The following is a 14,113-nucleotide window of genomic DNA, read 5'->3' on the forward strand; positions in this document are numbered from 1 at the left end:
GGTACACTGAGGGATGCGCAGGCGCGCGGTATTTAGCACAACTGCATCAGATATAACGTAGGGCCTTAGTTTACAATAAATAATGCAGATACAGCACAGGATGTGTCGTGAAGTGATGTTGGAATGCGCGGTAGTGAAGAGGTGAGAGCACGGTCATATGACGTGGGGACGGGCCGCGGTGAACCTAAAGCGGTTGGGGCGTTTTCACCGCCTACTCATTTGATGGCCGGGCATGGACTCCACCATCTCCATCAACATCATTGGGCCCAACGTGGCACGCTGTACCACGTCTAACGCTCCAACGCACACAATTGAATCTCCATGGCCGCCCGTTGATCCGCTCGCCTGCCAGCACAACGAAACCCAGCTGGCTGCTCCACTCGACTCCCACGATCCGCAGACTTGCATCATTACGTGCAGCTCCCACAGCCAAACGGCTCCCCGACCTCACCTCCCTCGACACGCCGCGCGCCCGCGTAGGCGAACGTAAGCATGGCCTCGGCAGACGACTCTAATTCGCGGCCCCAGAGGCCAGCCGCCATGACCAGACAGTCGTCGTCGCAGTCGCACATCTCGCAGTCGCCGTCCGAGGGCGCCCAGCGCTCAGCCCATCACAAGAGCCAGCGCCATCATGTCGTCGGCCAACGCGTGCAGCGGAATACGTCCTTCGGCAAGAACCTCAACAAGCTGAGCAAAGCCGAGAAGCAGGCCCAGCAGGCGCTCCAGGGCGCAGAAAACACCGGGCGACACCACCGCCGCTCGCAGTCGGGCAATTCCATTTCGGCGCCCAGCAGCCCACACGCGCGTCCCGGAATGAAGCGCCATGCGTCTTCCGGCGCCGTTGTGAGAGCAAACACCCAGCAGGCAAATCTGCGCAAAAACCACTCGAGCGGCCATCTCCCGCCGCGGCAAGGGCATGCGAAACACGCGCTGAAGGGGTCCAAGAACGAGAACGCTACTTCGAAGCGTGCGCTCGCGACTCCCTCTCGATCTCGGCAAAGTTCTCCGGAGCCACACGCCGCGGTCCACTTTGACATGCCCAATGACGACGAGGAAGGAGACGAGGGCGGGTGGACCGAAGAGAGTGCGTCACAGTCGCCCACTACTACCCGATCCAACACGCGCTCCAACTCGGTCATACTCGAGGCACAACACAGAGCGGCGGAGATCAACATGGAGAAGAATAGAGGAGAGCCGCAACAGTCGGCTGGTATAGTTCGAGAAGCGCCCAGCCAGGCGACTCAAACGCTCACCGACCGCACGCGCACAAACACGCAGGTCAACGGCGGGAGCTCCTATCAACATTCTCGGCCTCCAGATGCTGATATGATCACATCGCGACTACTACAGCGCAGCGCCTCACACCATGTTGCTCCTCAGACATCGTCAGTCGCTGCGACCGTCGTATCCTCCTCCGATCGTCATAATCTGCTCAGTCACACAGCTGGGTCTGTTGGATCTACCTTGGTCGACACACCGGGGCACAACCTGGTGTCGCGCTTCATGGACGGAGATGGTTCTGCTGGGACACCTCACGATGGCGAGTACATGGCTGCGCATCAGCTCAAAGACGACACCGATGAAGGGGAGGTGGACAAGATCAAGCGCAACAAGTCCATGCCAAACTTCAAGGGCGGCGCGGACACACCCTCCAAGACGCCTCAGCGCTCTGGCACGACCACGCCAACCAACCTACCCCCATCGCGGACACAGCAGAAGCTCATGCTTCAACGTGCGTCGTCCAACATTGAACCGCAGAAGCTCGTTCCCGTAACGCTACCCCGCACGGGCGGTCCCACATACCTTCAGTCCAGCATCCACTACAATGGCAACGGGGAGGGGCGTCTAGATCCACGCCTGCAGCAGCAGTTCAACCACGTCGCGGTTGAGTACAATGTCGTGCGAAGATACCGCAACCCAATTGCAGACGCGCTCGCAAGAATCTACCAAACCCCTGGCATGTCACGCAAAATCCGCGTACCCAAGTCGCACGGCGCAAACGGCTTCACGACAGGAGCCAGCAGCCTGAGCACAAGTTTCAACGAAAGCGGCGTCGAAACAGATGGGACGGGCTCGCGGAGATCACGAGTCAGTTTCGACCATGATGCAGGTCGCGGCAAGACTAGTCGCGACGAGAACGACTTTCAACAGAGTTTCGAGAGTGACCAGGCGCGCAGCCGAAACGAAGCCGAGGAGATCTGTCGCCGTTTATGGGAGAGTGCCGAAGTAGTCGAAGCCGACTGAAGACAATAGTGTGGTTTGTTTGGCGCACGGCGCTGATCAAACATTCACGACTCGCAGCGCGGCGCTCTGTTTGCATCTTTGCGACTATTGTGTGAGGGATTGCCAAGGCTGTTTTACTGTGCAGGTTCGTGCGTTCGCTTGCTTCCCTTTCTCTGCATTTTGCCGTAGTCTGCGCTGGGGGATGAGGGAATGAGCGTCTTTGTTCTCCCATCGTGGACTGCACGCACGGGTTGCTATGGCGCAAGGGGGCTTTGTCTAGTCTGGCTGGAAACAGCATGGTGTTGGGGAAGAGGGCATTTGCGAATATTGTCGCGCCGGCAATGAAGCCGAAGAGACATGCATCAAGTCGTGGTGGTGGTGGTCGTTGCTGCTCTGCATTTGCATTTTGCGCTCAAACTAACTTTTGCGCGTGGCACAGAGTCGTGGTTCCCCGTCCTAAACCTTGCGACTGGCGGAGGCGTTTGGCATGACACGACACACGACTGTTGGACCCAGGAACGAAAGCGAGTGCGATGGAAGATGATTTATTGTCAAATTTGCGCGCGTGCACCCTCGATTTCAATCTGCCCGTCCGCAGCCGAATTGCAAGCATGCGAGCCTCTCCAAGGTCGATTGCACAGGCGCGCGACTTGCTTGGCTTGAATTGCTTCATTTGAGAAAGAGCGGAAGTTAAGAGCTGGATTTGCAATGGTCTCAATGCGATGGATGGGTCACGATGAAAAGGCGGAAATGAGCAAGAAAGAAGCCCATATTGTGTACTAATAATGGTAGGGGTAGTGTGCGGGCTAGGTAGGGAGCCAATCATGCGGCATGCTCGCTTGTGTAATTGTAATTTCAATCTTGCAGCGGAAGATCGTTACTTGTTCCTGTGTGTCAGTGGGCTTTTTGATTTTCCTTCACGATATGCGACTTCGCATTGATGGTGATGTGTTGGCGAGCGCATCTGGACGCTTCACATGCTACTGTGAAGATTACTTTGAGTCACAAGATGCATTGAGTGCATATGTTGAGCAGTACTACGCAAGCAAACTCTTTGCAAGAAATTCTCTACACAGTTCCACACCACCATCATAGCAATTCTCTCCATCGCTTCGTTGTACCGTACCGTCTCTTCCGCGTCCAGCACAGCGCGCCAAGGTGTCCAGGCAACAATAGCCTCGTCTTGCCGCCGACCACGTTGTTAACCTCACCCGTGGTCTATAGATGGGTAGATGGGATGGGTCTGAGACGAAGGGCGCTGGTTGGCTTACCGTGTTACCCAGAACACTTGTCGCAACGGGTAGCGTGCCACGAGTGCGCGAGCTGAGAAGTTAGAAAGGTGCGGTGTAATAGTACGACGAAATTTGTCGTGCTGGCTCCAGTCAAGTCACGTTTCCACCCTGAGTGGCCCGCCCGCCCGGTGTACAGCGTCCAGCAATCGTGCTGGCCTAGCTGCCTCCAGTCGCGTTTCCGCCTTGGAGGCCGACAGACGGCACGATTCGCTGCGCATTGTTTCAGCGTCCGTGCGGGCGAGGCGCGACACTGTGGACAGTCCGACTCAGGCTGGAGTGGAATGTGGAACGCATGGGGTGAGAGAAGTTGCCTGGGGTGATGGCCGTTGAAACTTGGTTGCACCTTGAGCATGGTGAGGATCATGGGGCGTGAACCTTGAGTTCGCAGATGGGCGATGACAGCATCTCACCTGGGCAGCGACTTTCCTCAAGGTTGCCCCTAGCGATTGGAGTGAGAAGTGAGGTCACCACCCGCCCGTCACGAGGATGCAGCAAGCGTGCAGCACGTTGGCCATAGAGTGGGTACCTCGGTAGTTCAGCGTGCAGCGCGCACCTCAGGCCAACCACAGGAGCGCGCGCGGACTGGGATGCAGTGCAGAGATTTGCCGTGGCCGCCATTGCCAAGCGCCAGATCGGCAGCTTCCTTGCTCAGGTACTCCCGTTAGCACGCCCGAACCTGCGTTAGCGCGCCCAGGGGACCGAAATTGCGCTTTGGCAGTGGGAAATTGCACTGGCGGCAAGGATGCCAGGAACACGATACAAGGCTCCGGGGGCGGCCCACCTTGCTCCCTGCCTTGCCCGTTGTTTCCCCTTCACCCTCCTCAAACGTTGCGAGACAAACCCTCTTTTACTCTCCCTCGCTCTCTCACGATCTTTTAAAGCTTTAAGCTTACCCACACTCATTACATTGACAAGTACTATCCTTGATATCTCACTCTCTCTATCACTTGGTCCAAGACTATCCACACTGCTCTCTCGCATTCCAAACAAAAACAAAGCACTGTCGCTCATCTAAAACGCACCTGCATAACACTTGCAACTCACCACTCTTCTGATTCGACATCGAAGCACTGCGCATTCACAGTCGCATATCCCACCACCACAACTACTACCGTCCTTCACCACCAACCACCAAACCAACCACTAAAATGCGCTCCTTCACCCAAATCATCACCGCGCTCTTCGCGCTCCTCGTCTGCGCCTTCGCCCAGGAAGACCAGTACGACGCCACCGTCTACATCACCTCGACCGTCTACCGCGTCAACACCGTGACCGCGTCCTCGTCATCCCCCGCCGGCTACACCGCCGCAAACAGCACCAGCACCATCTCCGCCACGCACCCCACCATCGTCCCCTCGTACGCCGCCGGCAACACCACCGCCAGCATGGCCATGCCCACTGCCTCCGGCCCCATGGCCAGCGCCTCCGCCTCCGCGCCCCCTCAATTCGAGGGCGCCGCTTCCTCGCTCCAGATCAACGGTCTTGTTGTTGCGCTCGCGGCTGGTGTCGGGTACCTCGTTCTATGAACGTGAGATTAACGGTTTTTGCCATCATCGACTGGTGCGCTGTCTTTGATTCAACCCAAACCCTTTTCTCATGTTACATTGTTTTCTAAACAACCCATATCACGAGGATGTATGTCCGTTTACGTCTTGTCCCTGCCTTCAGTTTGCGCTTTGCATCATACCCCCTTTTTACTTTCCTTGGACTTGTCCTTGGGTACATTTGTTCTACGTTCTAGGATTACCGAATCCTCCCGTCACATTACCCACACACACTCCTTTGTAATCACACACTATCTTTCTCTTGTCTGCGACGATTGACGAAACTTCGTGGGATTATATCAACAACAAACTTACTGGGTAATACTGGAGCTTTGGAATCTTGCATTTGTTTAAAGTCGACCGACAATTTCTTTTGTTACGTCGGTTCGACTCTGTTTTGTTATACCCCCCCTTTTAGGCGCGCGATTAGGACGCTGCTATGCGAATGCGATACTTCTCATGCATCGGAGGTCCATACTTTGTACTTGGTTGAACGCGGCTTGCCGCGCACCTCCGATTGTGTTTTCGCTTGCTTTCTGCTGCGCGATTCGCTGCCTACTTCTCTGGTGGAGCTGGAGTTTGGTGATACCCCGATACCTACTTTTTTTTGAGAGAGTGCGATTTAGCTTGGTGTTTTTGTTTGAGAGAGTGGAGGACATGATAGGATAGGATAGGATAGTATAGTTGAGAACGAAGAACTTACTTGTTCCACTGATTCGACTCTTTCTTGATAGACGTGAACCTGTACTTGACGAAAAGCTCATCGTGATCCCCAACTCCACCCCAAAATCCCGAATCTTCACCGCCCACCACACCCTCCCATCCTCCTATCTACTCGGCAACAACAGCCGAACATATCCCCACAGTCTCGCTTCTAGACCTCCGTGCACTGATCTTAGGCATGTCTAGCAGCGTCTAGCTCATGCGTCCGTTCAAAGTACTTGCTTTCTTTCGGTCGCTGCCGGAATAGCGATCGACATGTTCGGCTGTTTTTGACTAACATGCGAACTATCGGTGGTATTAGTAATTTAGGGTTGGGATGAAGGAATGCATGACTGGGCGTGGTAAGTACGGTGGTTACGGTCGGGTTCGGGTTTGGATCGGTGAAGGCTGTTGGGTGTGGTCGTGACAGGCGAGTCGGAGTTGATGGTTGTGATAGTAATGTTTTAGTAGAGGTGATTGCGCGAAAAGGAAGGAGAAATTAATCGTAGGTTAATGTGTCTATGTATTGTCAGTTTGTAGTAGACAATCGTGTTGATGTTCTACAAGTTCGACGGCTGGTCGCATATACTCTATTCTGCTGGCTGGCATGAGCGCAGATCACGGTTCAAAAGTGAGGTTTCTACGCTCTTTTGTTCCGATCTTGAATTGCCGCCTCATTATTCGTCTCCATTCACATGTACCCTTTCAGAATCATCTTATCATACGCTTGGTGTATCAATATCCCAACCAATACCCATCTCTTTCTCCTTCTCTGTCTTTTCATCACCCCCATCCCCGACCCTCACCTACTATCTACTATAACTCCCCCCCACCGGCCCCTCCAACCCAAAACAACTCGCAAAATAACTCACCGTCCCTGCCCAATCCGTAAAAAGCCCCTTAACCCCCACCTCCCTTACCAGCACATCCAACACCTCATAATACTGCCCATCATGATCCACCACATCCGCAATGCTCGCAAAGTAATACTCCCCGTCCCTCTTCACATCCGCCAACGGCCCGCTCCTTTCAAACGTCCAAGCGATAATATCCATGCCATTGTCTTTAATCGCTTTCGCGTACTCGCTTTCCACAATCGTCTTGTTATCCGACCCGCCGATGGATAAGAGCATAGGGAGCGAGGGCGCGATGATATTCACGCCTGCAGCGCGCGCGTCGGATAGATTCGCAAACCCAGCCGCAAGGTCAGCCGGCGTATCAAACTCCTGCAGATACACAGCCTGCGCACCAAACTCTTCGTCATTATCAATCCAATACACCACATCCTCAAACAAGAAACTCTGCGGCCAAACACGATCCGCATGAATGCCCTTTTCGCGGAACGCGGCTATCATGTCGGACGCGTATTGGGCCTGTGTGTAGTTTCCTTGGAAAGGCATGGGGACGGCTGCGGGTGGTGTTTTCAACTCTGGGGTGAAGTTGCGGTAGCCGGGGTAGGAGTCTACGAGGTCGATGTATTGGTTTAGAGTGAGGGTCTGCGCGCACGTGTCGTAGAGTTCTGTGCGCCAGAGGGGGGTGCCGGCTTGGTAGGTGAGCGGGGTGGTGGCGGAGGCGTTGAAGCCGTCTTGTTTGCTGCAGAGGGTGGTGACTTTGTTTTGTTAGTTTGATTTTGTGTCGCGGGTACTTGGGGTGGAGGAGAGATCATACATTCATCGATCGTGATGTCCGATGTACAACATAACGCATTCGCAGGACTCGTTGCATTTGCTGGTGTAAACGGCGTGGTGCATTTTGCTGCCAATTCGGGCCTGAGCAGGATGTCTGTGGTTCGGTGTAGATCGCATAGGTCATGTCTGCACACCAATCCCCTATCGCTTGTGAAAGCTACATCGCATTCCAAGATTCCAGCACCCATCCGCGCACCAGCATCTTGTGACCGGATCGACTCTTCTGGGAATTGCAGTGTGCCTCCACCGCGGTGACCGATTGTGAATGGGGAGATAGAAACCGGAGTATTCTCACACGACTGCAGTTTCCGCTTCAACGGACTATCAGTCATATTGCTGATGATGTAGTACGGTCGCGGCCCGACAGAAACGAGATAATCCGTCGCATTTTCCAGAGGCGTATGATGGTGCTTGCTAACAGCCGGGTAACCCAGAGCTGTAGCAGCGAGACCCAGTACCAGAAACGCGCTCATATTGACGGGAAGATTGTGACTTCTTGTAGGAACGAAAAGGACGACAAGAAACCAACACACCACCCCTGAACCACAGCCAAAGCCATCCATCTTTTATACCTACCCAACGTCGTCAGCCCGCTCTCGAGCTAAACACCCTTCCCCTACGTCAACGACAAGCCCGATCCACGACCCTAGCCATAAGCTGCAGGAACGGACGCATACTAGCCATCCATCTATCCCATGTGCGCTGCACGCAGCGGAAACCTAACCCTACCTAGGTACACCCCAGTCGCCAAAGCTTGATAAAAAGCTTGCGTGAGCTTCATCAGCGTGAGAAAAGCTTAGTTACGTCAAGAATGGTGGGCGAAACGGAAGACACGGACGGGTCGCAGTCACACGTGGGCAGGATAGGCGGATGTCGTTCAACGCGCGCGCATGTGTAATCGGTTGGGATTGCGCCAATCGATTAGCGCATGTGGGGCGCTTGCGTGTAGGTTGGTGCGTCCCCGCGTGTCAACCCGGGAACGGCGATACGGTATGCGAAGAAGAACAGTTCTAGTGCAACAGCCATTGTGGTCGTGAGTTTACGATCCAGGGTTGGAGATGCGACGGCAATAACGTTGCGAAGTGCAGCTTGTGAGTCGTTTCTGTACGGACATTGCGGAATTCAGTCGACTACCCAACTTCCATCCTATCAACCTACTTCTCCAACCTCGCAGCCCTACTCTCATCCCTCCACCACTCGCATTGACGCCTCCTGATCGCATCTCCCTCCACCCTGCTATTGCCAAAAGCCTCCATCCTCAACTGCAACCCCGGCCTACCCTCACCCTCATCCTCATATTTCGGCCAAACCGGTACACCAGTCCGATTCCCCGCATTTGGATCGCCCAACGCAACAAAGTCGGAGAAGTACGCATTGAGTAGCTCCTTGCCTACTTCTGGGTACTGCACACCACCGTTACCGGCCGGTTCAGCCCATGTGTACTTTGTGTCGGCGGTGTGGGGGATGCCTTTCCAAGTAGGGAATGTGTTGTTTACGGCGAAGACCATTTTGTACACGGGGACTGAGGCAGACGACATGCGCATGGCGGTTTCTTGGCCGGCGCAGACGTACATGTAGTCTGTAAGCGCGGCAGAGATGCGGTTGTATTGTGTGGAATTCGGGCTGTGGGCGTAAGGGCCGTTGATGTCGTCTGCTGGGTCAGGGTAAAGCTCCTCGAGATCGGAGAGATCGTCAGTGGTCAGACCTGGGATCAGGTTCTTGATGAAGGCGAGGAATTCTTCGTTGTTGGAAATGTCGCCTGGGGAGTAGTACTTTGCTTCGTCGACAACGTTGGTGGTAATGGTGGGGATGCGGTAGAACTGTTCGTTGATTCCGGACGTTGAGCCTGCTTGTTCAAGGAGAGGGCCGCCTCGCGTGGGTTGGAATGGCCACGTGATGGGGTATTCTGAAGCGCGCCACAGCAGAGCGCTGGCGTTCTGGATCGCATCGATGGGCACTGAACGTAGGCAGCTAAGGATTTCGGCATCGGTGCTGTTGGCTACTGCGCTGCATCCTGTGTAGCTAAGATATTGCGCAAACTGGTCCTGGTACAACGGGTACGATGCATTGGGGAAAGCTCGAGCAGTCACACTGCCGGACTGGAGAAGAGCCTGCGAGAACAGTGGCGCAGCGCCCTCGGTGGTGTTGTAGTTGTGGAAGAGATGAATGCCAACTGAGTGCGCACCAGCTGAGCGACCTCCAATCGTGACGCGAGAAGCATCGCCTCCAAAAGCCGAAATGTACTTTTGGACGAACTTGAACAGGGTCTCTTGATCGCGGAGTCCGAGGTTGAGAAGTCCTTCGCGCTCAAAGACTGGAGACGGGAGGAAACCCAGAGAGTTGACCTGGATGACATTAGCCTGACTCGTGTGAGGACGATAGCTATGCTTACCCTGTAGTTGAAAGTAACAGCCACAAGCGGCTCCCTCGAGTTAGCCACGAAGGAGGCACCATCAAAGCTCCTCGCGCTACCAGCGACGAAACCACCCCCATGAATCCAGATCAGCACCGGTAGTTCCGCATCTTCCGCAACGCCCTGCGGCCGGAAAACGTTCATGCTCAGACACGCCTCGTCCAGTTCATATGGGAGTTCGTCTGGATCCTGGAAACACGAGTATCCATAACTGCTCGCGTTTTTAACACCGTCAAAGGGCTCTGGCGCACCAACAGGCGCAAACCTTGCCTCTCCAACAGGCTGAGACGCATAGTCGATACCGAGCCAGGCGTCTACAGCGCGTGTTAGAGGCTTCTTCGTCAAAGTTTGCGAGACCGTGGTGCCGACAAAGGTGCCATAGCCGGGAAGCGTGACTGCAGATGAAGTGTTGTATGCTGCAGAAACGCTAGATACGCTGGTGGTGAGCAGCGCGAAGCTGGTGAGTAGTCGCTGAGCCATGCTGGTGTGGCCCATGATGGCGTCGATGTGGGTGTGTAGGATTAACGCGACGCGTTCGCACAACGCTGAAGCTACGTACAGCGGCGCCATCGTTGGATTGTATATAACAACATCCGACGTATGCTATACTTCCGAGATCGGTCGTATACCTTGCACTGCGTTGCATTCGCACCGACGTTCATCTCCACTCTCGACTCCACTACCCCACAATCCACCTAGTAATCAACGACGCGATGGTCTTGGTACCTGCTGCATGCGGTCGCGTACGAGTCGAACGCGGAGATACGCGTTCTGTCGGCTGTTATCTGTCATCGGTAATTCGTCGGTACTTTATCTGACAGCCGATCGGATGGCATCCGACGGCGACGGATGTTGATAAGTGAGGGCGGTTGCCGATAAGTGTGGTGTTGGGAAGATGCAGATTGCGCGAGCGGAGGTTTGCCGAGTCCGGGTAATAAAACCCCGGGAGCCGAGCTATATCACGGAGCCACCCTCTACACAAACTCAGACTCTCATTGCCAACAGGCTTCAATGAGAAGGCACTGACACACCTGATCAAGATTTGTAGTATGCTCTCTACCCCATGGTTAGCGCTCGTCAGACGATGCCTTAGTACCCTCCAAGATTTCATTCGCAGCTCAGGACCCCGCACGAGGCGCTTGCTTTCACGTCGCACCAACGGGGACCTGTTCCTTTCTTTTGTCCTTCAGAATTTCAACGAAATCATTGTTGTTGCGAGGTGCGATAGACTCATATACCCGCCCTTTGACCCCCTCTATCTGAGCAAAGAAAGGCCCACCTATGCGCTTTCGATCAACGAGCTGCACAGTGGTGCATTCTTCAGTACCGTCGCTCTGACTGCTGTCGTCTGTAGCAACAGCGACAGTGAATGTTAACTTGCCCCATGAGTCGGGGCACGCCGCATAAGGTAATCCGTAGCGCATATACAAACAATGTTCGGCATTTGTAGGACCATCTGCGTATAGCTGAATCATTCTGCCACTAGGATGACATATCTCTCTTCGCCAACCTCTGTTGGCTTCGACAGTAGATAAGCGGATTTTGCTTGTTAGGGAAGCGTATATTCCACCAAACACAGCGTGAGGTTTCTATAGCACCTATTAGTGGGCCACATTCATTTTCAATAGTCGCAAAACGTACGCGTTTGAATGCGAAGATAGTATTCTCTGTGTACGTTTCGCACAGATTCCCAGCTTTGGAGTATCGAATGATATCAAATTGTCCGCCTTTTTTGCAATGCAATGTAATTTCAAATTCCCTCGAGCTCTTGACACTGCTGCGTCCTGATGTTTTTATTCGCCTTCGCACAACAATACGCTTGGAAGCACCTGTGCAGATCTCTTCCAAGGTGAACTCGATATTGTAGACAGTGTCAATACAAAACTTCGGAAAGGAGGGCCTAACAGGTTTGTTTTTCGTGATCTTGCGCGCCACCCACTCTTCTTTTTTTGTGTCAAAGTGAAGCTCTTCAGTAACAGTGCGACCCCATGGCCATTTATCGAGAAATGGTACGATTATGGTCTGCTCGTCGTCATCAATAGTCAATGCAACTTCTGCATAATATGAACGAGTTGAGACTTTGGGGATACGAGGAGCCTGAGGAGTGGCAGGAGATACCATGTCATTGCCGTATGATCGGTATAACTGCGGTAGGCTCTTGGAAGAACTGGACTGTTGCCCAACGTTGTGTGACAAATATTGAAAGACACCATCAGGAGCCTCGTCAACCTGAGTGACACAGTCGACCGCTTCGTGGTTACCAAGAACGACTGCAGAATCAGATCCACTCGCATCTGGATCGATTTTCGCGTCATCAAGGGAGGGGTCACAAGCCGGGTCGTATTCTTTTGTCGTCAGCAAAGTTCCTTTCTGGATTTTATCGATCCACTCAAGAACTTCATATGACACGTCAACATCAACTTCCGTCATGTGATCGTCGAGGACCTCGTCTTCCAACGCCACTGCATCCTCACTGTTCATAAATGCCGTGGCATCACGTCTGCCCGCAAGCACGTCCAAATGGATCCGATCCAGTTTCGCCCGAATGTCGAGGAGAGACAGGTAATGCGCTTCGGTATTCCTCTCGATCCTCGAGAATGTGCCGACGTTGATCCCGTTCAGCAGCTGTTGCAGCCGAACGCTATGCGTCGCTATCTTCTCTCGTATCGCCGCCTGTTTCCCAGCCGTAAATGCAAGTTTATCGCGGTATCGTGCATCGCGCGTGTTGAGTGAACGGAAGTCGTGGAGAAGCTTCTTCACCGACCGAAGATCAGCTTTACAGTCTTGCAAGCGCGCAGCGAGCTCGCCTCTCTGCGCGAAGGGAAGCTGTTGGAACGAGGACTGGGGGTTCTTGCACTCATCGTCTAGAGCGAGAAGGAGTGTGCGTAAAGAAGCCACTATTGTACGCCGCGTTAGTGCTTGTACGAGTTGTATTACGGGCAATACCCACCATCTGACGTGATCTCCCGAAAGTTGTCACCAGCATTCTGACACGACTTGTAGACCGAATACGCGTAGTTGCTGATTAGGATGATATCCCCGATGGAGAACCCGAAGCTTGCCATTGCTTAGTTCCGCGAAGAATGACGCTCCCAAGGTCAGGTCGCAAGAATGAGCGATGAAAGTCATGTTCATGTTCAGCGAAGGCTGTGTACTAGAGACGTGCTGCGGCAAGGCGGAATGGTGATGGCGGGGTTGATTGTGGCGTTCGCGTTGCCTACGCTAGCGCTCTCCACGGCCGTGTCAAGGTGTGAGTGGTGGTTGAGCATCTGAGCATCAACGTACGCATAAGCAACTTAATAAGGCATCTGGCTGGCTAGGCTGGACGCGGAACAGGCGCGGTCCGCCTACACATGGATTGGAGAATTCGCACGCGAGCGAGGTATCTAAACGTCAGTTAATACGCATCCTAGATGCCTACATACCTAGGGCTACTTACTGTTCATCATACCTGGATACATCGAGAAATCTGAACCAGTTAGAGCATGCGCGCGATGCACTCTCCTCATGTAACTTGTCAACCTGAATACGAATTTCGTGAGGAAGGTGGTTACTAACATGAAACTGCACTATCATCGCGGATTGTAAGTGCCATGCAAAAACCCATACTCATTACCGCTCAAGTCGTGGAGCGCAAAAAGCAAGGCGGAATTGCTTCTATAGAGAGATTTGAGCCCGTGGAAAACAGGACTGTGCTTGGAAGAGTCATAGCCGACAGCATGCCAGATTACCCGTGGACGTTCGCAATTTCAACAACAAAGACAACTAAACCTTACTGTGTATGATATGCTCAGTAGCCGCCCCAAGGACAAGGACGGAGTCTGAGGATCGAGATCTCTCTCATTTGATGAGAACTATCTTTGAGTATGTGGTGGTGATGTATTGCGGGAGTCATGAGTCGAGCAGCCGTCAAGAGTCCATAGCGCCTTGTCTCCATCTTCAAACTGTCTACGAAACGAAACACTGATCTTGATAGTTCGTAAATGAATGTGATCATCGTGCGCTCAAAATCTACGACCGAATGCAAATACAAATATAGGAATACCTTCATCTCCTGGCACTCGCCCAATCATAGGCTTTGAAGGCGTTAAGACCCTGCCTTCATCGATCTCAAACCGACCCAAAAGTAACCAATCCCGATGAACGCCATAGCCCAATGCACACCAACGCTTCTCAGAACTCCCTCCCCATCTCCCTCCCATCCTCCCCTCCCATCCTCCCCTCCCCCCTCACATCCCCCCTCTCCTCCCC

The 14,113-nt window shown here is 53.6% G+C and overlaps 4 protein-coding genes across 4 annotated transcripts; 2 read left to right on the forward strand and 2 right to left on the reverse strand.

Moving 5' to 3' along the window:
- Positions 1-540: 540 nt before the first annotated feature.
- J4E90_010855 (uncharacterized protein) lies at positions 541-2,244 on the forward strand (the record flags this gene model as incomplete). The annotated part of the gene is made up of 1 exon (XM_051440367.1): positions 541-2,244. One exon carries the CDS (start codon positions 541-543, stop codon positions 2,242-2,244), a length of 1,704 nt encoding a protein of 567 aa, XP_051285811.1.
- A 2,419-nt stretch (positions 2,245-4,663) lies between these two features.
- J4E90_010856 (uncharacterized protein) lies at positions 4,664-5,041 on the forward strand (the record flags this gene model as incomplete). Its single annotated transcript, XM_051440368.1, has 1 exon — positions 4,664-5,041. The coding sequence occupies one exon, from the start codon at positions 4,664-4,666 to the stop codon at positions 5,039-5,041; it is 378 nt and encodes a 125-aa protein (XP_051285812.1).
- Positions 5,042-6,570: 1,529 nt separating this feature from the next.
- J4E90_010857 (uncharacterized protein) lies at positions 6,571-7,922 on the reverse strand (the record flags this gene model as incomplete). Its single annotated transcript, XM_051440369.1, has 2 exons — positions 6,571-7,370; positions 7,430-7,922. 2 exons carry the CDS (start codon positions 7,920-7,922, stop codon positions 6,571-6,573), a joined length of 1,293 nt encoding a protein of 430 aa, XP_051285813.1.
- Positions 7,923-8,603: 681 nt separating this feature from the next.
- On the reverse strand, positions 8,604-10,432 carry J4E90_010858 (uncharacterized protein; the record flags this gene model as incomplete). The annotated part of the gene is made up of 2 exons (XM_051440370.1): positions 8,604-9,794; positions 9,842-10,432. 2 exons carry the CDS (start codon positions 10,430-10,432, stop codon positions 8,604-8,606), a joined length of 1,782 nt encoding a protein of 593 aa, XP_051285814.1.
- Positions 10,433-14,113: the final 3,681 nt, after the last annotated feature.

This window comes from Alternaria incomplexa (genome assembly GCF_024043165.1).
Source record: "Alternaria incomplexa strain BMP 0042 chromosome Unknown scaffold_28, whole genome shotgun sequence".
Lineage (NCBI taxonomy): Eukaryota > Fungi > Ascomycota > Dothideomycetes > Pleosporales > Pleosporaceae > Alternaria > Alternaria incomplexa.